The sequence below is a fragment of the Chrysochloris asiatica genome, unplaced genomic scaffold, assembly GCF_000296735.1.
Source record: "Chrysochloris asiatica unplaced genomic scaffold, ChrAsi1.0 scaffold00042, whole genome shotgun sequence".
In the NCBI taxonomy this organism is placed as follows: Eukaryota; Metazoa; Chordata; class Mammalia; order Afrosoricida; family Chrysochloridae; genus Chrysochloris; species Chrysochloris asiatica.
In genome coordinates, this window is record NW_006408560.1 from 11,261,442 (window position 1) to 11,287,568 (window position 26,127).

Here is a 26,127-nt window from a genome sequence, read left to right on the forward strand (position 1 = left end):
CTGATGCATTTGAGTTACTATGTTATAGAAGAATGCTGAAGTTACTATAGACTGCCAGAAGAACAAACAAGTCTGTGTTCTAAGAAGTACAGCCAGAATGCTTCTTAGAAGCCAGGTTGGCCAAACTTCATCTCTCATACATTGGACACATTGTCAGGAGGGACCAGTCCCTCAAGAAGAACATGATGCTTGGTAAAGTGGAGGGGTCAACAGAAAGAGGATGATCCCTAAGGAAATGAATTGGCACAGTGACATCAGAAATGGGCTCAAACATGACAATTATGAGGATGGCACAGGACCGGGCAGTGATTCATTCTGTTGTGCATAGGGTTGTTATGAATCATAACTGATTCAACGGCACCTAGAAAAGCTACCCCAAACCCTGAAGGGTACTTATGGACCACCTTCCCCACTGTCCCTCCAGGTGAGCACAGGGAAAGCAGACTCCTAGGACTTTCAACTAAAGGCAAGCAGACTTAAAGTAAATCTGTACACACACAAAAGAAAATACACACATACATTAACAGCAAGTCCAATAATGCATCTTCAAATGCATTGTAAGTTACTGGAATAAATTGTGTCCTCCACACACACATAAAAACACACCACCTGTTACCCAAATACGAGTTTGTGCCCATTGCAATACAAACGCAGTTGAACCACCCCAAGTGAAGAAACAGAAGAGTTTAATTACTTACACATAAGCAGGAAAACTGAGAGACTTTAGCACTCCCTAAAACATCAGCTATTGAAGTCTTTATTAACAGTTTTTAACAACTGAAGCTGAGGTAACACTTGTTAAAATATCAAGGATTCCACAAAGTCTTCACTGTTGGATTTGCAACAGCCGAAACTTGGCTGGCACTAGTAAAATGCCAAGGGAACTTAAGGTTAGTGCCCATTGATGTCCTGCCCTTCTCAGGTGAAGACGAGCTGGTCCTGAGCAGACAGGGCTAAAGTGATTGCTAAAGAATACATTAGCTAAAAGGTCACCAGTTCAAACCCACCAGTCACTCCTCAGAAACCCTAGACAGGATCACTATGAGTCAGAACGAATTGTCGGCACTTAACAACAACAGGTTGGCACGATATGTGCCCAGGTCTCTATTAAGAGTTTCTAACAGAGGCAGTATGTTCCAGACTGATTTTGCTACTTTTACCTGTAGCTGGAATTTTCCTCCAGAGGATCCTTTTAGAATGAGTGGCTTTGAACCTGCTCAGAAATTTGTTCTGGTAAAACCCTTGTCTTCAAGGCAGCTTTCAAAAGAACAAGATTAACTCTTCAACCTAGTAACCAAGGAGAGTTTTGTTATATTAACGAGAAATCCATTTTCTTTGTTTTGTGTGTTATTTGACCTTGAAGTTTTTTTTTTATATAATTCTTATGAATTAACCTATTAAACTAGGACTCTATTAAACCTTCAGTTACAAATAAATAAGAACCTTGATCTTATCAAACAAAAATTTTTGTTTGCCAATATTTCCAGCCTTTGTTAAATATTTCTCATACCATCATACTTTTTAAAACTGTATGAACATACTTTTTAGATCCAATTACACTTGCACATCCTTCTATTCTCCACAGCATAGGTTTAGCCTTCTATTCAAAATTTCCTTCTGATGTACAATTTACTATAAACCTTTAGTTTAGCTGTCATTATCTTTAATATTTTGGCATAACCAAATATGCCATTTTAAAATAAAACTACTTTGCTTTCCCTTTTAAAAAGTTAACCTTCTCAGCAGCATGAACCACACAGAGGTATGCAAGAGTTAAAGTAAATGGAGGTAAATACTATTAACTTGGTACACAGAGGGGATTCCAATCACTGTAATGAAGCAGAGTATATGGTTTGTTGACTGTAAAACTGATGATCTGCTCTGTAAACCTTCACTCAATTCACAATAAAAAGCTTGTTTGTTTTTTAATTAACCCTGTTATCTTCATTTAACTTTCTGCTAGCCTTCAATGACTTTTCATACCCATCTAAATTCTTTTTTCTTTCTCATCTTGTTTCTTTGATTTTCCTTCAGTCTAAAAAAGAATCATTCTCCTTTTCATCGTGAAACTATTAGTTTTACTATCAAAATCACCTTTTTCCTTAGTTAAAACATTTTCTGTATATTTAACTTATGTTGCTTACAACAGTCCTGTTTCCAAGGTTGTTATAAACACAGAAATCTCTGTTAAAATAAATTCACTTCATCAATTCTCCACAATATTAAGACCATTGAACCTACGTGCACCTACCTACCTCTCTTTAAACCAAACCAGAGTGAGTTATTTGAAGAAATATTATAACCTAGCTCCTCAGCAACTTTATACAAGGTCACTACGAGCCGGAAGCGACTCAACAGCACTTAACAACAATTTTGTAATACTCTTTAGAGGTTAGAAATCACTATATTTTCACAATCCTGTCCTTCATAGAATCTTTTGAGAAGCAATTTTAAATACTATGTCCCCTTTTTTATGTCCTTGTTACACCAATTTAAATAAGCAATTCATTTCTAATGTATTTTTAAGTAGGTTCATTTATGTCAAAGTAACTATGAAAAATCCAGAGTACAAGCCAAACACCAAAAGCAGTTTTTCTTAGTCAAGGAAAAGAACTGAGGTTTTTATATTGCTCTATGAAGAGCATCAGCCATAGCCTTCAACTTGATACAAAAGCGGAAGTTTAGTCACAGTAAGCTTTTAGAACAAAGTAAAACAGGGAAAAGGCTGCACATAAAATCCAAGCTTATAGAATACTATAAAATATAAATATATGGGGAATCCAGTTCCCTAAAATATTTACAGTAATTCATTGATAAGATAATATTGCAATTTAAAGAACCATTCATAGATCATGTTTTCCTTTTTCCTAATGAATATAGTAACCAAGTAATAACAACAACAAAAAATTTCATTTTAGACTTTTTCATGAGATCACTCTCAAAATAAAACCAATTATTGTGGGTGCCATCTGGAACTGCACTCGACCATTACCCATTTTCCTTGAATAGAAAACGTCTCGCATCAAGCAAGCAATGTCACAAGCTATCATTGCTTAGTCTTGATTCCGAAGCTTCACAATCTCCTCAATCTTGGCTCCTTTCTGTACCTCATAAGCTACTGCTATTTTGTCTTGCATATTCAAGAGAGATTTCACAATCTACCTACCTGATGATGGGCAACATTTTCTGCCCCTCAAAATGTGTGTCACCTTTGAGACCACTGGTGCCCATGCTCCCAGCAGGAGGAGATTCTGCTCCTGGAGAAACAGTCCCAATGTATGCTGGGAGGAAAAGCCCCAGACCCACTAATCCGGGGCACCAAGTAAATCTGGGCAAAGCTACAACTGGTAAAACTTTGTGAGTTGTCAAAAACTGTAACCTAAATGCAAGCTTATGCCCAGTGCAACTCAAAGTCAATTCAGTTACACCAAGTGAGGAGACAGAAGTGTTTAATCATTTATTCATAAGCAGGGAAATGGACAGATTCAACACTCCCTAAAATGTCTGCTTCCAAGGTTTTTATTAACAATTTTTAATAGCCAAGGCTGGCATGACCTTTGGTAAAATAGCAAGTGCTCCAAAGTTGGATAAAAGGAAAAAGAAATTTATACAAAGGCCTGGGGGTTACACAAGTCACAAGGAGTCTCACAGGCTTCTGCACAAGTAAACTATGTACACAAACAATTTGTGGGCTGGGGGACATCATTACGGTCCATATTTGGTGCCAGCAAAACCTCCTGACTATCTGTTTTAGTTAGTTCGTTCTCTGATCTCAGTGACAGGAACCTTAGGCAACTTTTTTGAAGAATATTACGCATTTTCTGCAGAATGCTAGGTATCACCATCACCAGTGTGGATCACTGAAAGGCAGAATCCGCATTTGCATAGCTTTGTTGCTGTTGAAACATTTCCTTTCTTTTTTTGCTTGGAGCACATCTGAGCTTGCTACTTAGCCTTGAACTGTGTGTTCCAGGAAATTAACACTTGGAGGAAATTTTACCAGTGCTACATGCTGTTGAGTTGACTCTGACTCATTGTGACTCCGTGTGTATCAGAGCAGAGTTGTGTTCCATAGGATTTTTGTGTTTCCTACCCACCCACCCCCTCTTGGTTGATTTTCAGAAGCAGATCGCCAGGTTTTTCTTCCTAGTCTGTCTTAATCTGGAAACTCTGCTGAAACCTGTCCAACATCAGAGCAGCACACACAAACCTCCACTTGAGGTGCACTGACCAGGAATCCAACCCAGGTCTCTTGCACAGAGGGTGAGAATTCTGTCTCCGTACACTCCTGCTCCCTGGGGCATTTAGGATATTCAATGACTGATATCTCAGAACTAGATTGCCACATCTTTCTTCTGAAGCACCTCTTTTTAGACTTGAACCTCCAACCTTTTGGTTAGCAACAGAGCACATCAACCATCTGTGCCACCCAGGAACTCAGAGGAAATTGTCACATATACGCATCACTGTAATGCCTCTCAGAACCACACAATCACCATTCCTGTAACACAGAGAGTATATTCGTATTCCTGACTTTGGCAGAGGGGAAAGCACTGTTTGTGAGGGACAGGCAAAGTTTTTCTTCCACAAAGCTGAGAAGAGACTTGTTTAGTCCTGAGCCTTTCCACTTGCCCTGGCAGTGTTCATCTCCATAGCCTGGTGACCAGATCCCCTCATCCCTTTTAGTACCAAGCTTAACTCTCAGCTTTTGGGAGATCTTTGGACACTTCTGAACATCTGTCACAAGTCATGGATGGATGTGCTTATATACATTCACTCTAAATGATACACTCAACTTTCATTCAATTTCAGAGATGCCCAAACAGCTCAGGTTAAGAACCTTGGCTTGATGATTCTGATTGGCAGTTCCCTACCCCTTAGCCACCACTAATACTCTTGCCCTACCTCCTGAGTAGGGACAGTGAAAATTTCCCAAGCCACAACTTGCCAACCCAGTTTGGGTTTGGGGTTCTGATGAGAGGCACCAATTCATTGTCTGGTTACCAGACCCTCGGAAAACTCCACAGAGATAATGATTGGGAAGTTATTTTTGATGATTCACTGATCCACAGAACATAGAAGCCACGGAGCAGTATTTGAGTAACTTATATTTGAGTTGAGTTTTAACGTTTAATTGTTCTATCTGGCAATTACTTTATTATTTAATACATTTAGAAGGTTGAGAGCAGGTAGGAAGCAGGAAGCTTGCACAGTCCAAGTGTGGGGCCACGTCTACTCTTGTAAAAGCAAACTCAAACCCATTACCTTCAAGTCAATTCGTACTCAAAGTGACCCTAAAGGACAGGGTAGAACTGTCCCATAGGGTTTCAATCAATAAACCTTTACACGGCAGGATGCCACATCTTTCTCCCACAGGATGGCTGGTGGCGTCAACCCATAAACCTTTCATTTAGCACTTGAGTGCTTAACCATTGTGCAATCAGAGGTCCATGGTTCTCAGTGTTATTTAATATAAGACTTTAAACTGTTACTGTCACACCATGCACAGAATGTCTGTTTCTCTGTGTGTCTGTCTGTCTCTCTCTCTCTCTCTCTCTTTCTCTCTCTCTCTCACACACACACATACACGCACTCACTTCTATGTAGCTATCTCCCTAATTTCTCAAGAGTCACATCTAAGACATCTAGCTTGAAAATTAAAATGTTCTTGACAACATTCTCTACCCACAAATAACCCAACCCATTTGCGAACAACTTAGAAACTCATAAACTATGGTACCATGGACTTTTAGAATCCTTAGGTCTTAGAAGGAATAAACCAGGGACTTGGGGCTGGAAGAGACTCAGAAATGGTTTGGGGTAAGAGTGAGAAGGAAACCAGACACAGTTAGTGCTGGAGGCTTGTGAGAGGTGGAGAATGGGCAATAGAGGTTCTTTTGGGTTTTCTTTGGGTTTCCAGCCCACCCTTGTCCCCAGGAAGCTGATCCCACAAGAGAAAAAGGATGAGGCTAAGGGAGCTCAAGTTTCAATTACTTTATTATTCTGCAGGTTCATATCCAGGGGTCCAGCTTCAGGGCCCAGTAGCCTGGCTACTCTTTGTGGCTATCTTCATGCGCTATTACTCCTAGCTTTATCACCAGTATGAGGAACTCTTCGAAGTTAATTGCTTTATCACTGTTGATATCCAACTCTTTGAACCAGGTGTCAGCATCCTTTTTCTGTCAGGAATAAGGAAACAAGCATAAGTGTAAAGATTTCAGGAGAACTGAAGTATGCAGTCTACATTGAGCTTCAGGAGGACCAAAGTCAGCTCTCATTATAACCAGACAGAAAGTTCCATCACACCCGCCCTTGTCACCTTCAAATAGTTGGGACCTTCGGTCTCTAAGAGTTTCTTCAAATCATCCTTGTAGAGGGCGTGGTAATTCCCCTTCACCAAGGAGTAATTATGGTAGACCTCGATGAGTGAATCCATGGCACTTTCCAGATCGGTAAGCATGATACCCAAGGTTTTGCTTCACCTGGAAGATGGGAATCACATGTTGAATCCCAGGAAAAGGCTAGTGCCTCTGCCCAGAACAGAGTGAAGAGTGGGGGACACTCAGAGGGCTCATCCTCCAAAGCAATCGTTTGGCCTGTCCCCCACCATCCAAATTATTTATCCAGAAGATGGCTATGGCTATGGCTATGAAGAGATGGGGTGGGAGTCAGGTGTAGGAAGAGCAGAGTTCACACACATGCATACACACAGTTATCTGACAGATCTTCCTAAACCCCTATCTGCCCAAGAAGAAACAGCTTAGGAAGCACACATGGCTTGTCTACCAGAAAAGAGCTCAGTGGACCCTGCTCCAGCAATCCACTCTCCTCCCAGGTCTTAACCCCAAACCTCCTAGAGCTTTCTCATTCCTCCCTCAAGGACAGCTGCTTTACTCCTCTGACCCCCAGGGATGCCCAGAGTGTGGGGCAGACCTCAGCAGTCCCGCTTACCAGGTCTCCCCAAAGTAGACTTGAGAAAGAATATGCAGAACTAAGCATCAGCTCCCTTTTATAGCACATAGGCCAGCCAAGCATCCCAGGCCTCGGGCCATTCAGAGACAGGCTCACCAATGGTTGCTGCAGTTACTGGTTTCCCAACCAGGGAAATGTGGTAATAACTTCAAGAATAAGGATTTCTGACAGGGTGACGGGAAGGAAGGGTGGAAGGAGGAAGTCATTTGCCCAGCAATAATGCTTAGCAGGAGAGACCAGGAAGAGGAGTGGGGACCACTCCTTCTACACCAGCTCTGTGTAGCCAGGACTCCCATTCCTGAGTCTTTTCCTGTTACTGATGCCAGTGCTCTTGCCAATCCCATGCATTTGTGGCCAACTCTGCCCTCCTAAGGGAGTCCTGAGTAATGCTGGGTAGTATGCAGTTACTAATCACAAGGTTGGCAGTTCAGACCCACCCAGAGGTGCATCAGAAGAAAGACCTGGTGATCTGTTTCTGAAAGGTAAAGGTCTTGAAAACCCTATTGAACACAGTTCCACTATGACACACATGGGGTCGCCATAAGTGGAAATCAATTCAATCGCAATTGCTTTGGTTTTTAGTTTTGCAACTCTGAAATTGATTAAAGTTAAGTGCATCATTTATATCCCTCCATACGTCAGCCACTCCTTGGAAACCCTATACAGGGTTGGTATGGGTCAGAACTGACTCAACGGCACTTAACAACAACAACAACATAAGATAGATAATATAAGAAAAGTACAGTATTTCTATTAATGTTTTATGTGGATGGTTGGATTCTGTGTGGAGATGTGTTTTACTACGAATTAAATCAGTTCCTACCCTGCTACCCACATTCCTCCAAAAATCTCCTGTTCTTTGAAGTTGGGGTGCACTGGGCCCTGGCAAACAAAGGCTGAGTGGTGTCTCTCCACAATGGGTAAGGCACTAAGCATGGTACATGCTGCATAAAGAAAAGCAGGAACCCTTCCTTCCTCTCCAGGATGAGTGTGGTGCCTTGGACCCCAGGAGCATGGGCGCCCAAAAGAAATCCTTCTGTGTGTTGGGGTTGGGATTCTTTGAAGAAGAAGAAGAAGAAGAAGAAGAAGTTGCTAATTCCCCCAGGATTTTAGAAGCAACAAAATGCCACTCAGGGAGTTTAGTTTCAGAGTGTGTGGGGGAAGGTAGAATCTCCACTGCGTGGTTTTCATCCTGTCTAGATGGGGCTGGTGAAAGGAGATGGGGATAAGATTCTTATGATTCCACAGTGAATAATTGTTATCATGACTAATTGTGATTGTCGCAACTGTAAAAGTAGAAGTTTTGTAGCAAAAAGGGGGCAGTGGTTGATCTTACAGTCCAGGGATGGAGGACCCTGGGACCATCAAGGGAGAGGAGCAGAAGCAGAATGCAGGACCTTCTCCAGAGAAGCAGCAACACCAAAGACGGGGGCAGAGATGAGGACATGGAGAGATGGAGCAGCTGAAGACTTTAGACTCATGGAGGGAGAGGGGCTATGTGCTGGCAGCCAAGAGGCAACCTTGTAGGCAACCTTTGGTTGTTTGAATGACTGTATATTCCTAAGTGTCTTGGTGTACATCCAAAACAAACAAACAAAGAACAACACACACACACACACACAAAAAAAAAAAAACAGAGGAAATAGAAGCAAATATTGTTGAATGATGATGCATGTAGGGGACTGTAATCATTGCAATGAAATGAAAATGATAGGAAGAGTGTAAAACTGATGTTCTCTCATGTAAACTATTACTCAATTCACAATAAAAACCTTAAAAAAAACAACAACCCACTCAGATGAGCTGTCTCTCAACATTGAACTATGTGGTACATTTAATGTGTTACTAAATATTGTATATCCATATTAACTTCATAAGAATCTTAGAATATATTTATCAGGAAGACAGGACACCGAACCACCCAGTCTACAGATGAGGAAGCAAGTAGAGGAAATCTACAGATGTTATCAGAGCCCGGATGGGATACCAGAGATCCTGGCTCCAGACAGTGATCCAACAAGACTGTAACTCTGTTGAGGAAACTCCTCTCATCTTTCTTTCCTTCATGCATTCATTCAACAAGTGCTCCCCTAGCTCTTAGGCCATTATCGATCCCTGGGGAGGTAGCAGGGATTAGCCTCTTCATGTCTCTACAGCCCTTTGGGCTTTGTTCCACTCTCTCCTTAATAGTGGTATGATCTTTGACAAATTACTTACCCACTTTGTACTTCATTATCTCAATCATTAAATGGAGTCCTGGAGTCCTGATGTGGTGCTGTAGGATAAGCATTCAACCACAAGATGGGTTTGAACTGCAAGGTCAGCTGTTCAAACTTACCAGCTGCTCCTCAGAAACCCTATGCAGGCTCACTAATGGCACTTAACAACAACAACAACAACAACAATAACATATACCTTATAGTACCTTTGTTAAGATTAATAGTTGTTGTTCGCTGTCACCACATCAATTCTGATGCATAGTAAGTCCATTTTCTGTAGAACTGCCCCATAGGGTTTTCTTGACTGTAATCTTAATGGAAACTGATCACTAGGCCTTTTCTTCCATAATACCGGAGGGGTTAGAACTACCAACCTTTAGGTTAGCAATCAAACCTTTTGTGTCACCTAGGGACCTTCGGAAACCCTATATAGGGTCACTATGAATCGGAACCAACTCAACGGCACTTAACAACAACAACAAGGGCCTTCAAGGATGAATAAAAGCCAAACCAAAACCATTTCCATGACACTATTTCAAATTCATAGTGACCCTGTTGGACAGAATAGATCTGCCCCAAGAAGCCTTGGTTTCCAGGGCAGTAGATCTTTATGAAAGCAAACTGCCACATCTTTCTCTCACAGAGCAACTGGTGGATTCAAACCACTGACATTTGATTAGCAACTGAGAGCTTAACTATTGCACATCTGGGGGCCCTTCAAGGATTAATTATTGTTGTTGTTAAGTGCCACTGAGTTGGTTCCGACTCACAGCAACCCTGTATAGGGTTTCCAAGGAGCGGCTGGTGAGTTTGAACTGCCAACCTTGCACTTCAAACTGATACGGCAGCCCAGCACATTGACCTGCAGTACCACACCAGGACTCTACAGGGTTTCATAGAAAATGCAAACTATTTATGATTTGTTTACTTTTCTTGATGTGTGTTATGCCTTAATAAAAAGTTCATGCAAAGAAATCTGAGAAGTCCTTTAAGCAGTGCATAGTATAAACACTGTGTGGGTGTACATGCTACAATTACTGCCCTGACCTCCAGCTGTACTGTGAGTCCACCCAAGGACCCAGATACGGACTATTCATCTCTGCCTCCTCAGGACCCAGCCCAGAGTCTGACAGACAGACATACTAGCACAAAATGATGAAAAAACAATAGCTATTATTTATTGCTCATTCACCAGATGCCAGAAACTATGATAAGTACTGTGTTTACAATGGTCATTTAATTCTTGCAAAAGCCTCTTTCTCCCACAGAGCCACTGGTGGGTTTGAACTGCTGACCTTGGGGTACAGTCCAGTGTTTATCCTACAGAACCATGAGGGCATCTTATAATCCTGTGAGGTATGTACTGTTATTATTCCCATCTTATACATAAGCGAATTGAGGCCCACAGAAACACACAACATTCAGTGCACTGAATTATTCAGGTGCTTTATGATGGGGTGAGACCTAATCCACTTTCAGTTACTTCTGGGAATGCTTCTTCTAGCTGGTAAAGATACCTGTTCCGCATCCATCCCTGATCCTCCTTCCTCACCCATGTCTACCTACTGTCATTGAGTTGATCACAACTCATATCAACCCTATTGGACAGAGTAGAACTGCCTCATAGAGTTTCCAAGACTGTATGTAAATCCTTCCAGAAGCAGACTGCCACATCTTTCCCTCTCTTGGTGAGTTCACACTGCAGACCTTTCAATTGGCAGCTGCACTGCATCACCAAATTTCCTTCCACCCCTATTTGGTGGTGCTGGCTTTGTGTCATTGGGTCAGTTGCAACTCATAGCCACCCTGTACAGCATTTCCGAGGCTATAAATCTTTACGAGTAGATTTAAACTACTGACGCTGCCATTGTCAGTCCTACTGGTAACCCACTACAATAATAAGGTTCTTTCCACCACTATCTATACAGAGTTGACTCCTCTCTGCTCAGTGCTACTCAAATCAATAGCCTCATTGCATCAACACCTTTACTCCGCTGTATTATGTAATTCACCTGCCCATTTTCTGTCTCTTCCTTGGTACTATAAGACCCAGCAGAGACTATAATAGTTTGTATCCCTAGTGCCTGACACAAAATAGGTACTCAATGAATAATTACTGTGGAGATAAATGCATACAAAATTGAACTTTTGACCTATTCTTTATCCAATACAGAAGTTCCCTTTATTACATCAAAATCAAAACACCAAACCCATTGAGCTGATTAAGACTCATTGAAACCCCTTATGTTACAAAGTAAAACTGTTCCTTAGGATTTTCTTAACTGTAATCTTTACAGAAGTAGATGACCATGGCACTGCTGGGTGGGTTTAACCACCAACCTTTAGGTTAGTAGATGAGGGCAAACTGTAGGTGACACCAGGGGCACATTAAACCATTTATTACTCAAGCCCCCTTAAATCATTCTTTGAATAAGGCAGATATAAATCAGTAAACCAAATCTAATCTTGGCAATAAGTTGTTTAACCACCATTTGACCATTTCCAGCAACAGGAGAATAAAGCTGGTTCTCACATACAGCACAACAGGTTTTCAACCAACTGCCAGACACTTGTTGTTATTATGTGCTGTTGAGTCTGTTCCAAGTCACAGCAACCTTGTATAGGGTTTTTGAAGCTGTAAATCTTTGCAGGACCAGAAAAGCCCATCTTTCTCCCACAAAGCGGCTGATGGGCTCGATCTCTGACCTTGTGGGTTACAGTCCAGTGTTTATCCTGCAAAGTCACCATGCTCATATATGTGTGTGTGTGTGTTGTTTGTTGATGTTATTAAGTGTCATCAACTTCTAAGAACCCTGTATAGGTTTTCCAAGGAGCTGATGGTGCATTTGAACTGGACTAGCAGTTCAATGCTTATCCTCAGCACCACACTAGAATTCCATATATATATGTGTGTGTGTGTTGTTGTTGTTGTTGTTGCTGTGCCGTCTAGTCGGTTTTGACTCATAGAGACCCTGTAATAGGGTTTCCAAGGAGTGGCTGGTGAGTTTGTACCACCAACCTTGTGGTTCAAACCAACCTTGTGGTCCAGTGCCTTTACCCTACTGCTCCACACCAGGACTCTCTCTCTCTCTAAATATATATATATGTAGTTGTCGCCACATCAGTTCCAACTCATAGTGGAACCAAGCACAGACCTATTAGTCACCGGGCACTTTCCTATATGGCCTCGCATATAGTTTCAAAGTGTAGTTAACATCCACTAATTCTTTGATTGAGGATCTCTGGTAGCATAATGATTATGAGTCGGGACGCTAACCTCAAGGTCAGCAGTTCAACACTATCAGTGGTTCTGCAGGAGAAAGACAAAGCTTTCTGCTCCCATACAAATTTATAGCCTCAGAAACCCCATACAGGGTCCCTATGAGGCAGAACCAACCCCACAGGACACAACCACCACCAACTATGTGACTAAGGAGCCTTGGTGATGCTGTGAGTTGCTTGTTGGACTGAGAAAGATGAGGTTGTCTGCTCCTGAAAAACTTTATAGTCTCAGAAACCCAATGTAGAGTCACTGTGAGTTGGAATTGACTCAACAACGGGTCTGGTTTGGGTTTAACTCATTTGCTATGCCCAGAAACTGTGTAAAGTGCACATTATTATCATTGTTGTTGTTAAGTGCCATTGAGTTGGTTCCAACCCACAGCAATCCTGTATAGGGTTTTCAAGGAGCAACTAGTGGGTTTGAACCACCAACCTTGCAGTTCAAATTGACTTTGTGGTCTAGCACATTATCTTGCAGCATCACACCAGGTACAATTATCCATATTTGACAGATGAGGAAATCGAGGCTCAAGCTGTTGCTCAAGGTCTGTGGATATATGTTCAACTTTGTCTTCATGGATTAAATGCCAAAAAGTATACATTAGAACAAGCAAGGTGGTTTACCCGAGATTCTCCTTAGGATAGCTCAACATCTCAAGATCAAGTCCATGCTAACTATTCTTGATGGAGTAATGATGAAGTTGATGGAGCAGTTGTCTCAGCCCTCTGCACCTTAGGGAGGTGTCTTCCTTAAGCCCATTCCTATGGATCGCTCTTTGTCCAGAGACTAGGCATACAAGCCACAGGTTCATCAAGAGAGACTCAGATAGATGTGAGTGAGACCTTCCTCCAGCACTGTGCATTCCTTCTCCAGTTGAGCTAGAATGACTAGAGAGACCATGAAGCACTGCCACCCCCTTCTGGACAGGCAGCCTCAGGGGCTTCACAAAGCAGGAGCCAGGATAGATGACCTCTCAGAAGATTGTTGTTGTTAAATGCTGTCAAGTCAGTTCTGACTCATAGCAACCCTATATAGGGTTCCAAGGAGCAGGGGGTTGGTCTGAATCACCAACCTTGAAGTTAGTGGTCCAATGCTTATTCTATAGTGCCACACCAGGACTCCTCTTAGAAGACAGGTATCAGGAATTGAGTAAGCATGCTGGGGGGCGGGGGGCGGGGGGGGAGGAAGCAGCAACCTGGGGAAGCTAGAACCTGGTCATGTTGGCAGGAAATAGCTCAATTCTGAGGTAATGTGTCCCAATAGCTTGACCAGACCCATCCCCAAGGCTGAAGAAATGCAAGAAAGCAGGCAGAGCTGATGGAGAAATCCTCAGTAGTAGCAAGAGGAAGAAGGCAGGGAAGATTCAGGTTGGGCAGTCCCTGTGTAGATGGAACCAAATACTTTCCCGGTGAGACAGGCAGGAAGAAATCTTCAGATAATGCAAGCTCCCCGGGCCTTGAAGAAGATGGCCTGAGTAACCCTGTCAACCGTTTGTACATCTCTAGACCGGACCTGGGGTGGAGCTGTGGGTTAATGCACTAGACAGCAAAGTCGGTTTGAACTGCAAGGTCAGCTGTTCAAACTCACCAGCTGCTTCTCAGAAACCTTGTACAGGGTCACTGTGGGTCAGAACCAACTCAAGGGCACTTAACAACAAGACAGAACTAAGCCCTGTGGGGGAAGCACAGAACTGGGTCAGAGGTTCCAATCATGTAGGTCCCCTATTCCTTTGTTCCTTCCTTTTCAAGCACTTACTGAGCATAGACTTAGGGTCAGACACTGGGCCAGGTGATGGACAGAGATGGACAAGACAGGGTGAAGGAACAATTTGTTTTCTTTTTAAGTGACTGTCAACTCTATTCTGACTCATGGCGACCTATGTTTGTATACTAGAAATATACTCCATGAGGTTTTTATGGCTCTGATCTTTCAGAAGCAGATCGCCAGATCTTTCTTCCGAGTTGTCTCTGAGCACACTCAAACTGCCAACCTTTCGGTTAGTCACCCAGTACTTAACCACTCGCACCTTGAATGAAGACAGAGCATAATACAACACAGCTGCTGTGTAGCAGGGCTTGGACATCAGTAGGGGAAGTTCAGACACAGGGGGAGCTCCTAAGAAGGCACAGAGGGTAATGAGTATGGATGTCTGTCCCAGAGGAGGCAATGGCACAACTGGTTCTGAAGGGCAAGCCTGGCAGGACTAGCAGGTGTGGAAGTGGCAGCAGGTGGCAGTCCAGGCCCAGCAAATAGCACCTGCAGAACTCTGCTTCAGAACTGGACTGCTCAGAAGCAAGTGCTCCCCGGCTCACCCCTCAGGATGCTGCTCACCTGGTTTGGCACACAAGAGGGAACTAAATCAAGTTCTTGCAATGGCCAACCCCAGACATTTGAAAAGGTGAACAGCACAGATGATCTCTCACCATTCTCTTAAATCTGTCATAATAAACTCAGCACACTAGTTCCTAGACCTCAGGAAAGTAAACCCACCAAGATGGTGTCTAACCAGAAAGCCAGTTGCCACTGAGTTGACTCTGACTCCTGGTGACCCATGTGTGACAGAGAACTAGGTTCTTTAGGGTTTTCAGTGGATGCTATTTTGGAGGTGGATTGCTACCTATCTCTTCTGAGGCACCTCTGGGTGCACTGCAACCTGCAACCTTTCAGGTAGCAACTATTAACTGCTTGCGCCACCTAGTGACTCTAACAACTCCTAAAGACATAGAAGACTTTCCCAGAGAGACTGTGCATCACAGGGAGAGAGCGGGAACAGAAACAAGCAGGGGCTGGTCTCGGGGAAAGTCAGACAGGGAGTCATGAATTACTCTGAGTTGGAAGTAATACCCACATCCATCACCATCTCTTGTTAAAGAAACACAGACCCCTCCCTAGTCTCCTACAGGAAGCCTTCCCTGTGACAAGAGCTGTACTTCTGGAACAAGCTGGGGTCCTCGGGAGAGATCAGATAGGACGAGGCTGGAGAACGGAGACTGGAGACCCATCAGGAGATTCTCAAAGCAGCTTGGGCAGGAGTCAACGAGGCTGGTTCCATTCGTCCTACCCATACCCTCAGCCCCATAGCAGGTTTCTACTGTTCTGCCAGGCTGGATTGTCAACTTTTGACTGACTCAGTACACGCAAAACTCATCATCTTCCTTGCAGACTGGCTCCCACCCTGACATCTGCAACATGTCAGTAACAGGCGTCATCTTGTCTTGGTCATCAAGGCCTGAAAACTCAGCCTCATTCTGCCTTCCCCTTTTGTCAGCCTCCAGTTGTAATTTCCAAGGTCCTGGTCTCATGTCCACACTCTCCTCTCTACCCCGCAGCCACTTAGCCAGCCAGCCTCATTGCCTCCTACCCAAGCTGCTGCAAGAACCCCCTATGGGTCTATCTCCATCCTCCAGCCTCACCTTGTCTCATCTCTCATCAATGCCCCCAGCTTGTTCCAAAAACACAGCTCTTGTCACATGACCTCCCTCCTGCCACTTAATTCTGGGGGATCCCATTACCTAAAGAATAAAATCCAAATCCCATCCTTCCAAATTTATTCCATGGACACTAACTTTCAACCAAGGTATGTATTATTCTAGCATATACTGCAAAAATTTATCCTGAAGTTCCCTCAGCTTGAAATGAATCCTCCCAGTCCCTGCCTTCCCATCCTGGACCCTTCCCAGACCCAGGACACAGGGTCTTTTTTCTTTTTAAGTTTTACTGTGAATTATGTGACATAATTTTACATAGGAGAACACCAGCCCCATATCCATCCCATCGCATATTGTTTCATTGTCGTGGTTACAATCCCCTCCACGCATCACCAATCAACGAAAGGGTGCATGCTATAAGCCTGCTCCCCCCCCCCCATCCCCCCTGTTCCTGCCCCCCAGTCATCAGCACACATCCCCTCTCCCTCCCTGGGTCCTGAGTCCCCAGCTGCTTCATCTCTCCACATTATCATCTCTGCCTCCATCTCAGGGATTGCTGCCTCTCTGGGTAGGGTTCCGCTGTCCACTCTTCTCCCTTCATGGTTCCAGGGACCTCCGCTCCCTGCATGCAAAGTCAATCACTCCCCTCCTTGCCACAAAATGCCCACTTTTACATTTACAACCTTCACAATCAGTGACACGGGGTCTTTTGTCCAGATCCTTGTTTTTGTATAGATCTCCTAATGAGCAGGGAGACTTTGAAACCCAGTTCATGTTCAATGCACCACTGCTCTGGGGTCTCCCATCAATCATGTGGAATGAACGAATGATCAAATATGTCTCTAGCATGGTTCCTGCCTCTCAGACAGAAAGCTGAGGGCAGGGGCTGTGTCTGCCCCTTTTGTCAGGGGCTCCCCAGAAGTAGAAACTTTGTCTCCCACCGAACACAAATGTCTCCCAGTCAAGGAACCAAACCTCCTTCAGGAGCATAGAGGATGCCTAGAGCCATGAATTGACTAATCTTTGGAAGGATTCATGAAATTACTTTATTTTGTCTTCCCCACAGATGAGCATGTGTGTGTGCACACAGCAACACACAGAGACACACTTTCACCCTCCAGCCCAGTGCTTGCCCAGCTGCTAGAAGAGACCATGCTGGGTGCAGTAGTGGGCACAGAGCTGCCGGTGGTACTGCATGTGGTAGTCCTTCACAAGCTTGCCCAGGATGTGGAGGAACTCCTCGAAGCAGACCTGGTTGTCCTTGTTCTTGTCCGCTGCCCGGAACAAATCTGAGATGTAGTATGGCTCCTTCCGGCCCTAAGGAGAAAGTCAGAAGTCAGCACACTCAGATGCATGACCCACCAATCAAGGCTCCCTACCACCTACTGGGATTGCGGGGAAAGGCCAACCATGACCTGACCCTGCCTGCAGTGGCTCTCAGAAAACAAGTCCATATTCAAAGTCATGGCCAGACATCACAGAAAAAAGAGATGGAGGTGTGAGGGTGCTCTGGCAACATGGATCTGACACTGTGTGGGAGCAGACAGAGGTATAAACTGGATACTGCGAAAGTCCCTGTACAAGGCAGCCTGGAGATTCTGGATCCCCTTCGTGTCCACTGTGGGTAATTGTTGAGCCTATCTGTCCAGCTTAACTGCACGCTCCCTGGTCAGGTGCTTTGGGGACGAAGGGGATGTGCCTCCCTCCTTCCCACTCTCCCTACTGGCAGAATCAACACCTGCTCATCCTGGCCCCCCAGTACCAAGCAGCCCTGGTAGCCAGTGCTGTAGACGTCACGTGCAATCACGTCTGCCAGGGAGTAGCGATGGCTTAAACACTCTGCCAAGCCACCTAGGGAGAAGCAGGATGAGAGAAATGAAAACCCCCAGCCCTGTAGCTGGGCAGGGTCTCCCAGAGGAGTAAGCAGGTGGCCCTGCTCTAGCCTGGGTGGGGATGGTATAGGAGAGGGTAGGAAACACTAAAAGGGGCAGGGCACAGGCTAAGACGATGTGGGCACTAGGGTACCAGGCAATAGCAGGAGAGGCATGTCTCAGCAGGACATGGCTGGTGGGTACGAAGAACTCAGCACAGAGCCCTCAGAAAGCATCCAGAGGAAGAAGCATCTCTGAGCAGCAGTGGTGAGCAGGGGTGTGGCCCTCACTCCTAAGACCAGGCTTGCACCCACTCTCCCACCTCCCCACCTCCACCATCTACTGTTCCCATAATCTTACCCCCTTCACAGAGCTGGTTAACTAGAAAGGAGCTAGAGGCTTCCCACCTTTGGGAGGCTTTCCCCAGTTGCCCTCAGTTCAGCCCACCACCCCAGGCTTTCTATCTGTCTGTCCTGTGCACAGGTGTTGGGACCCGAGAGCCCTGTAACTACGTGGGACTGGGATCACCTTGAGTGGCAGGGCCTGGGAGATCCTGGCACTGCCCAACACTATTGCTAGTTTGGCTCTGGGAAGAAAGGGGTTCCCCTGGAAACAGGGGACCAATCCCAATAACTTGCTACCAAATTTCCCATCTCTCTATAACTCTAGCTCCAATGAACTAGTTTCTTCCGACTAATTCCCCAAAATTAGACAGGAAGAGGTGGAAAGTGACCAGAGGAGGGCCTTCTCTGGGAATGTGAGGACCATGGGGGTCAGTCCCCAGGGGATGGCTCAGTTTAGAGATTCCTCATGTCATGCTCCAGAGTGACCCTTACAGAGGCCTTGTCAGGTTATCAGAGGGCTGGGCCCGATGACAGAGAGGGCAGGTCTGAGAGACCCTGTGAGCCCTTCAGAGAGGAGGTGGGAATGGAACTTGGCCTTTCCTATTTCTGACCTAGTCTTGAGGGGCAGTCACAGTCTAAACCAGACCCCATCCCAACCTCAGTCACGGGGCGAAGGCATGCAAGGCTTATGCTAGGCCAGGAGAAGGAACTGGAGCCCAAAGAATTCCTCAAGGTGGATGTGGGGTCCCGGACGTGGGGCAGACTCACTGACAGAGTGGGCTTGGGACAGGAGGCAGGTTTAGGGTCTGAACTAAGGACACAGGATGAGCAGAGGAATAAACAGGTTTTGGATTAGGACTGAGTTTCAGGGATTAGTTATGGTTAGGTTGGAGCATGGCCAGGGAAGGAGGGAGATTCAGTGAAGGAATAGAAATAGAGCCAGTCAGGCCCATCCCATCCTCTAGCCAGAGATCCTGCCCTACCCTTGCCTGAGTTAGAAATGCTTGTGAATTCCCAAGCCAACACTATTCATGGCCCCAGACCCTTCCCAGGCCTCTTTTCATCCCACCCTGACCCAGACCCCACGCACCAAGCTCCCCATGAAGCGGGGCACATTGTCCATGAGCAGGGCCCTCAGCTCCTCCAAGGATAGCGTTTCCACATCGCCTTCCCGTGCCGCGTACTGGTGGTAGCAGTGGATAATTTGGAATAGAGATTCCTCCACTGGTGTGTCTGTTGTGTTTGTCATGGCATTGGGACCCACACCAGAGGCAAAGGGCAGCTCTGAGGATGTGGGGGTGGAGCAGCTCGGAGCAGGGGAGAACCTGGCAGGAGGAGAGAGCAGCACCTGGTCTGGGCCATCCCACAGCAGGATGGGCACTTCCTCTAGAACCTTCTGCCCGCATTCCTACAGCTTGTCTCAGGTCCCCTCCCCGACCTCAGTCTCACCCTTTGTAAATTGGCTCTGTCTTTGACCTGTAAGAAGCCTTCCTATGGAATCTCAGGATAAAGTGCTCTCTGCTCAGAATGGGGCTTTCCTTAGAGTAAAAGCTGTGTCCTCCTTCCTTCCAACCTCACTCTCAATTTACTGAAAGCAAGCCCATTGAGGTTGAGTCCATTCAAACTCATGGTGGCCCTGTGTGTTACAGAGTCGAATAGAAGTGCTCCATGGAGTTTTCTTGACTGTAATCTTTACAGAAGCACATCACCAGGGCTTTCTTCCTCTGTGCTGTAGGGTAAGCTTCAACTGCCAACCTTTAGGTTAGTAATTGAGTGCAAACTATTTACACCACCCATGGACCTTTTTCATTTAGGAGCTATACCTAAAGTCAAGAATGAAGAGATACTGAAGACTTGGAATTGACACAGCATTTATGTTTTGCTTTCCAATTGGGAATGTTTTAAAGCCCTGGAGAAGGCAGGTTTCCCACTCCTACAGGCCATTTTATACCACGAATGGATTCTCCAAATGCTCTGTTGTTTTCAGGTTCCATCGAGTCAGTTCTGACTCACAGTGACCTCATGTACAACAAAACAACCCCTGCCCAGTCCTGCACCATGCTCGCGGTTGTTGTCATGTTTGAGCCCAGTGTTGCCGTCACTGTGTGAATCCACCTCACTGAGGATCTTAGCTCTTTCTCACTGACCTTCTCCTATAATTGTACTACCTGGAAACTCCAGTCCTGGTCATGTCATGTGGGATGCTGATGGTTTCTTTATTGACTGAATGTGCCTACAACACAAGGATTCCACCTTTCCCTTTACAGGTTGGCTCTGTCTAGCCTCAGTATCAGCATCTATAAGAGGAATCCAGACAAAGTTGGTGCATTCCCTACAGCCCTAAGAGCCCATGTCCCCCGACCCCCACAACCTCTGTGTGCTGGAGCAGGTGCCCACCACCTGCTCTAATTGTCCAGTAGCTCCCATTCCAGTGTTCCACATACACAGGTTTATGATGTCCATGACCACCCACTCCCCATAACCTATAGAGACCTTTGCTTTTAGGGGCAGAATTCCATGATTCTGGGTAGATCAGAACCACAGTTGCTTCTACCACGCATGGACCTAGGCAGACACTAAGCTAAGCACTTTCTATACATTATCCCATTTCATCCTCACAGTAAACTCATGAGGTAAACATCACTATCCCCATTTTTCCTAAGGAGGAAATGAAACCCAGAGAGGTTAAACAGACTTCACATGACCACATAAGCTATCCTGTTACAAAGATATGTCTATAATTCAGGATCCTAACCCCTGTTGGAAAAATGCCTGGTGGCATCTACTTCAAAAATTATCCAATGAAAACCTTACGGATCACAGTGATCTAGTTGGTAACTAATCATGAGAATGGCGCAGGACCAAACAGTATTTCCTTCCATTGTACATGGGGTCTCCACAAGTCGTGACCAACTCAGTGGTGTCTAGCAACAACAAACCCCTTTGGGGCCAAGGCTAGACTGTTGGGACGTCCATCTATACTACACACTTTCTCTAAAACAGATAACTTGCCCACCTCTGCTTTCTTCAATCTGCATAGACTCAACAAAGCCCTTCCCACCCCTCATGGTTCTTTTGAGAGGGGCACTAACCTGTTGTTACTGGGGCAAGGCTGCTCCACCCCTGGAGCCCCAGCCTGTGGCTTCTCCTGGCGATTCCCCAGTGTTCAGGCGGGAGTCAGCTGGGCGTGCAGGGGTCGCTCCACCAAGTCCCACATCATGCCCATCCTCAGTGCTGGGTACTCACAGGTTCTTCAACAGCAGGATGGAGCCTTAATTTATGCATTCCTGAGATGACATCACATGATATTTGCTTCCAAGGATTAGCTCAACCAGTTTCAGGGACCCACCTTCCCTCCGAGCCTGATCTTAAGCATCTAGCATCACAGAGGTCGTATTATCCATCTTTCTGTCTCACAGAGCTCACACTCCTGGCTTCAGGGCTTGGGTGGAGTCCAATGTACAAGTTAAATAAATACCACTTCTTTAGATGTCCTCTTGCAATTAGTGAACCCCTAAACTTCACAGCAAGGAAGTACATTCATTCACTCATTCACTCATTTATTCATTCCACAAATACCTCTCAAGTACCTCCAGGGTGCCAGTCCCTCTGCAAGGCAGTATGAGTATGACACAGGGACAGCTCACTGGGTGGGGACAAGTGTCACATTTTTTCTCAATGTGCAGAGAACACCACTGACTTAGTGGGACAAACAGGGGACTCAGGGTGCCTAGGAAGGAACACACTTCCTGCCTAGAGAGTTGAAGAGATTTCCTTAGGGAGGAACGAACATGAGTTGGAACCTGAAGAAGCTTTGTGTGAGGGCATAGTGATAATTTGTTTGCGTTTTTTCAAAACTTGTCTTATTGACCCATTATTGGTAGACATTTAAACTACTTTTAATTTATGCATTTTAATGTCAGCTCTTCCTTAATATTGTGATTTCTTCAGAGTTTTCCTATGTGTAAAGCTCTGCGTTAGTTGCTGGGGACAGATTGGAACAGAAATGAATTGAATGATGTACTACCTTCCAAAAGCTCATAGTCTGGAGGCAGAGACAGACAACTAAACAAAACTTCAAAGAAGTGTACTTAGGAAAGAACTACAAGCTTAATGGCAAGCATGCACCCCAGTGTGCCCAAAGCAGCATCCTGAGCAAACATCCCAGCCTTCCCACTTGTGCAGAGCAGTCAGGGAAAATGACACCTTGGCAGCCAAAAGCCACTGCAGCAAAAGACTAGCTCTGGTTAGCTTGAGGAAGGAGTTACTGTCACCAAGTTGACTCCAACTCACAGTGATTCCATGGACAGCAGAACAAAACACTGCCCAGTCTTGTGCCATCTTCGTGATCACTGGTATGCTGGAGGCCACTGTTGGCACTACTGTGTATTCTGAATGTCTTCTAACCTCAGGGCTTCATCCTCTAGCACTAGATTAGAAAATGTTTTGTTGTGGTCCATAGGGTTTTCTTTGGGTCATTTTAGAATTGGATCACCAAGTCTCTTTTCCTAGTCTTTCTCAGTTTGTGACCTCTATTGAAATCTGTCCACCATGGGTGAGACCCTACTGGTATTTGAAATCCTGGTGGCACCGCTTCCAGCTTCATAGCAACACACAAGCTATCGTGGCACAACAGACTAACAGATGGTGGTAAAGGAGATATCCCAAACTGGCCCTGATGATCCTGGAAGCAAAGAGACAGAGAACCTTCTCTTCACTGCCCTTTGGTAATTTCGAGGTGGAAAAGAGACAGAGAGAGACACAGACAAGAGGCAGAGATTGAGGGAGGATCAGTTGAAGAGCAGGCTCTCATGGCTTCTGAATGTGTTTGCAGCTGGACTATGTCAATGGGGCTAGAAGCAAAGTGGCCTTGGTACAGAATGTTATTATCAACCTAAGGAAAAGCACTTGAAAGACAAGATGCTGGCCTTTGGTTGGGAATTTACACATACACACACAAAGAACAATTATCAATCCTCTAATTTTACCCGGTCCCAAGCCACCCTGCTCCTACCCTCTGCCCCTACCCCCACCGCCACCTGAGCAAATAATTCTGAGGCCTGCTCATTTGCTCATTGAACTCACCTGAGCAGACTTACTCATTCCACAGAGATAATGTATTTGCTTACACCTCTGTCACACTTCACCCACTTAATCACTTGTTTATTGTTGTTGTTTTTTTAAGTGCCATCAAGTCAGTTCCAACTCATAGCAACCTTGTATAGGGTTTCCAAGGAATGGCTAGTGAGTTTGAACCATTGACCTTGTAGTTCAAACCGACCTTGTGGTCCACAGTGCTTTATCCCCCAGCGCCACATGAGGACTCCAAGTTGTTAGTTGCCAACAATTCCAATTTATAGCAACCCCATGCGTGCATGTGTCAGTACTTTCATTCCTTTTTATTGCTGAATAATATTCCATTATATGAATTTACTTCATTGTGCATGTATTTATCCAGTCATTAGTCTTTCTCTTTTTGACTATTATGAATAATGCTCCTTGAACATTTGTGTACAAGTCTTTGTGTGAACATATGATTTCACCTTTCTTAGGTATTTTACCTACAAATGGAATTGTTGGGTCATTTGGAGGTCTGGTGTGGTACTACATAGTATAAGCACTGAGCTGGTAACCACAAGGTCAGCTGTTCAAACCCACCAGCTGCTCCTCAGAAACCTTATACAAGGTCACTATGAGTTGGTACCAACTTAATAACACTTAACAATAATGGTGATTCTATGTTTAACCTTTTTTAAAAAACAAAAACAAAAAACTACCCAAATGTTTTCCAAAGCAGTTGCATCATTTTACCTCCATTTTATCTAGAATGTAAGAGGGTTCCAGTTCTCTATATCCTCACCAAGACTTGCTATTTTCTACTTTATTATAGCTCTTCTAGTGGATGTGCAGTGGTATCTCATTGTATTTTGGAATTGCTTTTCTCTAAACATTATTTAATGTGCTTATGGAGTTCTGGTGTCCTGTAGTGGGTTAATGCACTGGACTGCACAAGATCACTTTGAACTGCAAGGTCAGTGGTACAAGCTCACCAGCTGCTCCTCGGAAACCCTGTACAGAGTTGTTATGAGTCAGAACCAACTCGACAGCACTTAACAACAACAACAACCTTGGCAATTTGTAGATCTTCTTTGGAAAAATGTCTATTCAGATTTGTTATCCATTTTTTCATGGGTTATTTAACAGTTTGTTATTGGGCTGTAAGAATTCTCCATATATTCTAGATAGTAAAAAACATTTTCTCCATTTTGGGGTTTTTTTTTATTTTCTTGATAATACCTTTCAAAACATAGTAAGTTTTGAAAGCAATACCATTTACAATAGTCACCCAAAGGATGAAATATCTAGGAATAAATGTAACCAGAGAAACAAAATACCTATACAAAGAAAACTATAAAACACTACTACAAGAAATCAAAAGAGACTTACAAAAATGGAAGGATATGCCATGCTCCTGAATAGGAAGACTTAACACTGTGAAAACATCAATACTGCCCAAAGCAATTTACACATATAATGCAATCTCAATCCAAATCCCAATGACATTCTTCAAAGAGATGGAAAAAGCAATTACAAACTTTTTATGGAAAGGAAAGAGACCCAGGATTAGCAAAGCACTGCTTAAGAAGAAGAATAAGGAGAGGTGGGGCTTGATGGTGGCTAGGATAGAAGTTAAGTGAGGTTCGCCGTCAGCAATACCACAGAATACCAGGCAAAGCAGATACAGGGCAGAGCTCCAAAACTCAGAACCACATAGGTAGGAATATTTAAAAACTTTGAAGGCTTAAAGCTAGTAGAACTTGTGGCGGAAATAAGAAATTGCATACTTTTGAATCTGCCAGGCTCAGCAGCCTGGCGCCTACAACTTGGGCAAGACCAAATGGCAAGACTAAGTGGAGGAGCAGACACACCATGGACAAATAGCATGAGAACCTCGGAGCAAAGGTGGACAATACACTTTGTTGGTTTTGATTTGTTCTGATTTTCCTTTTTTTTTTTTTTGGTATCTGTTCATTCCCCTGCCCTCCCCCCTCACCACTGTTTGCACACCTCCATCCTCCATTCTGGTGATAAGAGGGGGTGCCTGAACGAGGAGACATCCCCACCCCCACCACTGGTGGTTCTTCTGCCTGCCACACATGTGCACAGATACTCTTAGCCCAAGAGCCGACCCTGAACTGTTTTTTGTTGTTTTTTTAAATATGGAAAAGGCCAGAACAAGGGGTGTGGAGAGGGAAAGAGAGTTTTTGTTTTTTGTTTTTTTTAAAAAAAAGGCTGAAAAATAAATTAAATCCTGAGGTACAGTGTAACAACCAATCGTGACATCTTGAAATCTATTAGACAGCTTAGAAGGCAAGAAGATGAAAGAGAACATTAAAGTCATACTCATATTAGGCTACAGATTTCTTTTATTTTTCTTCTTTCCCTCCTCTACTTTTTCTGCGATTATAGACTACAGTGTCCAATATAGTTTTTGTTGTTGTTGTTGTTGTTTTGGGTTTTTTTGTTTTGTTTTTTTTGTGTGTGTTTTTTTGCTGTTGCTGTTTTGCTGTTTTATGCTCCGCCTTCCACCTTTGGAGGACTCTTTCTCTCATCATATTACCCAAGAAGAGACAGCAACTGCTGCCATATAGTCAAGCTACAATCACATTGTATAAAACACCAAAATCCAGGCAAGAACCATTACCACTGCCATACACTAGGAAGGCAGACAACAACTGTGAAAGTTACTCGGAGTTAAGCAATAAGAAGAGTGAAAAGGGAAGACCACATCCTGATCACATCTACCTGGAGGCAATCAGAAAGCATAAAAAATACCAAAACACATACTCAATTAAGTATTAAAGCCACAGATAAACACTAAACATTTCCAAGAAGCAAAAGCAGATGACCATATCAGAACATGTCCAAAAACAAGATAAAATGTCTGAGACAAATGATCTAGAGGTAGGCCTGGACTCCATTCTGGAAGGAGGGCAGGCCTTGGAAATG

At 44.4% G+C, this 26,127-nt stretch overlaps 1 protein-coding gene and 1 pseudogene across 1 annotated transcript; both read right to left on the minus strand.

Moving 5' to 3' along the window:
• The window catches only part of LOC102840066, a 1,013,887-nt pseudogene that overhangs the window by 946,858 nt on the left and 40,902 nt on the right, over nt 1–26,127 (minus strand).
• S100A8 (S100 calcium binding protein A8) lies at nt 6,051–6,460 on the minus strand. The gene is made up of 2 exons (XM_006861451.1): nt 6,320–6,460; nt 6,051–6,179 (listed from the first exon to the last, which is right to left on the minus strand). The coding sequence occupies exons 1-2, from the start codon at nt 6,458–6,460 to the stop codon at nt 6,051–6,053; spliced, it is 270 nt and encodes an 89-aa protein (XP_006861513.1).

Coding starts and splice junctions, on each gene's coding strand:
- S100A8 (XM_006861451.1), bottom strand. CDS start 6,460: ATGCTTACCGATCTGGAAAGTGCCATGGATTCACTCATCGAGGTCTAC. Junction 6,180..6,319: donor AAGGTCCCAACTATTTGAAG/GTGACAAGGGCG, acceptor TATTCCTGACAG/AAAAAGGATGCTGACACCTG.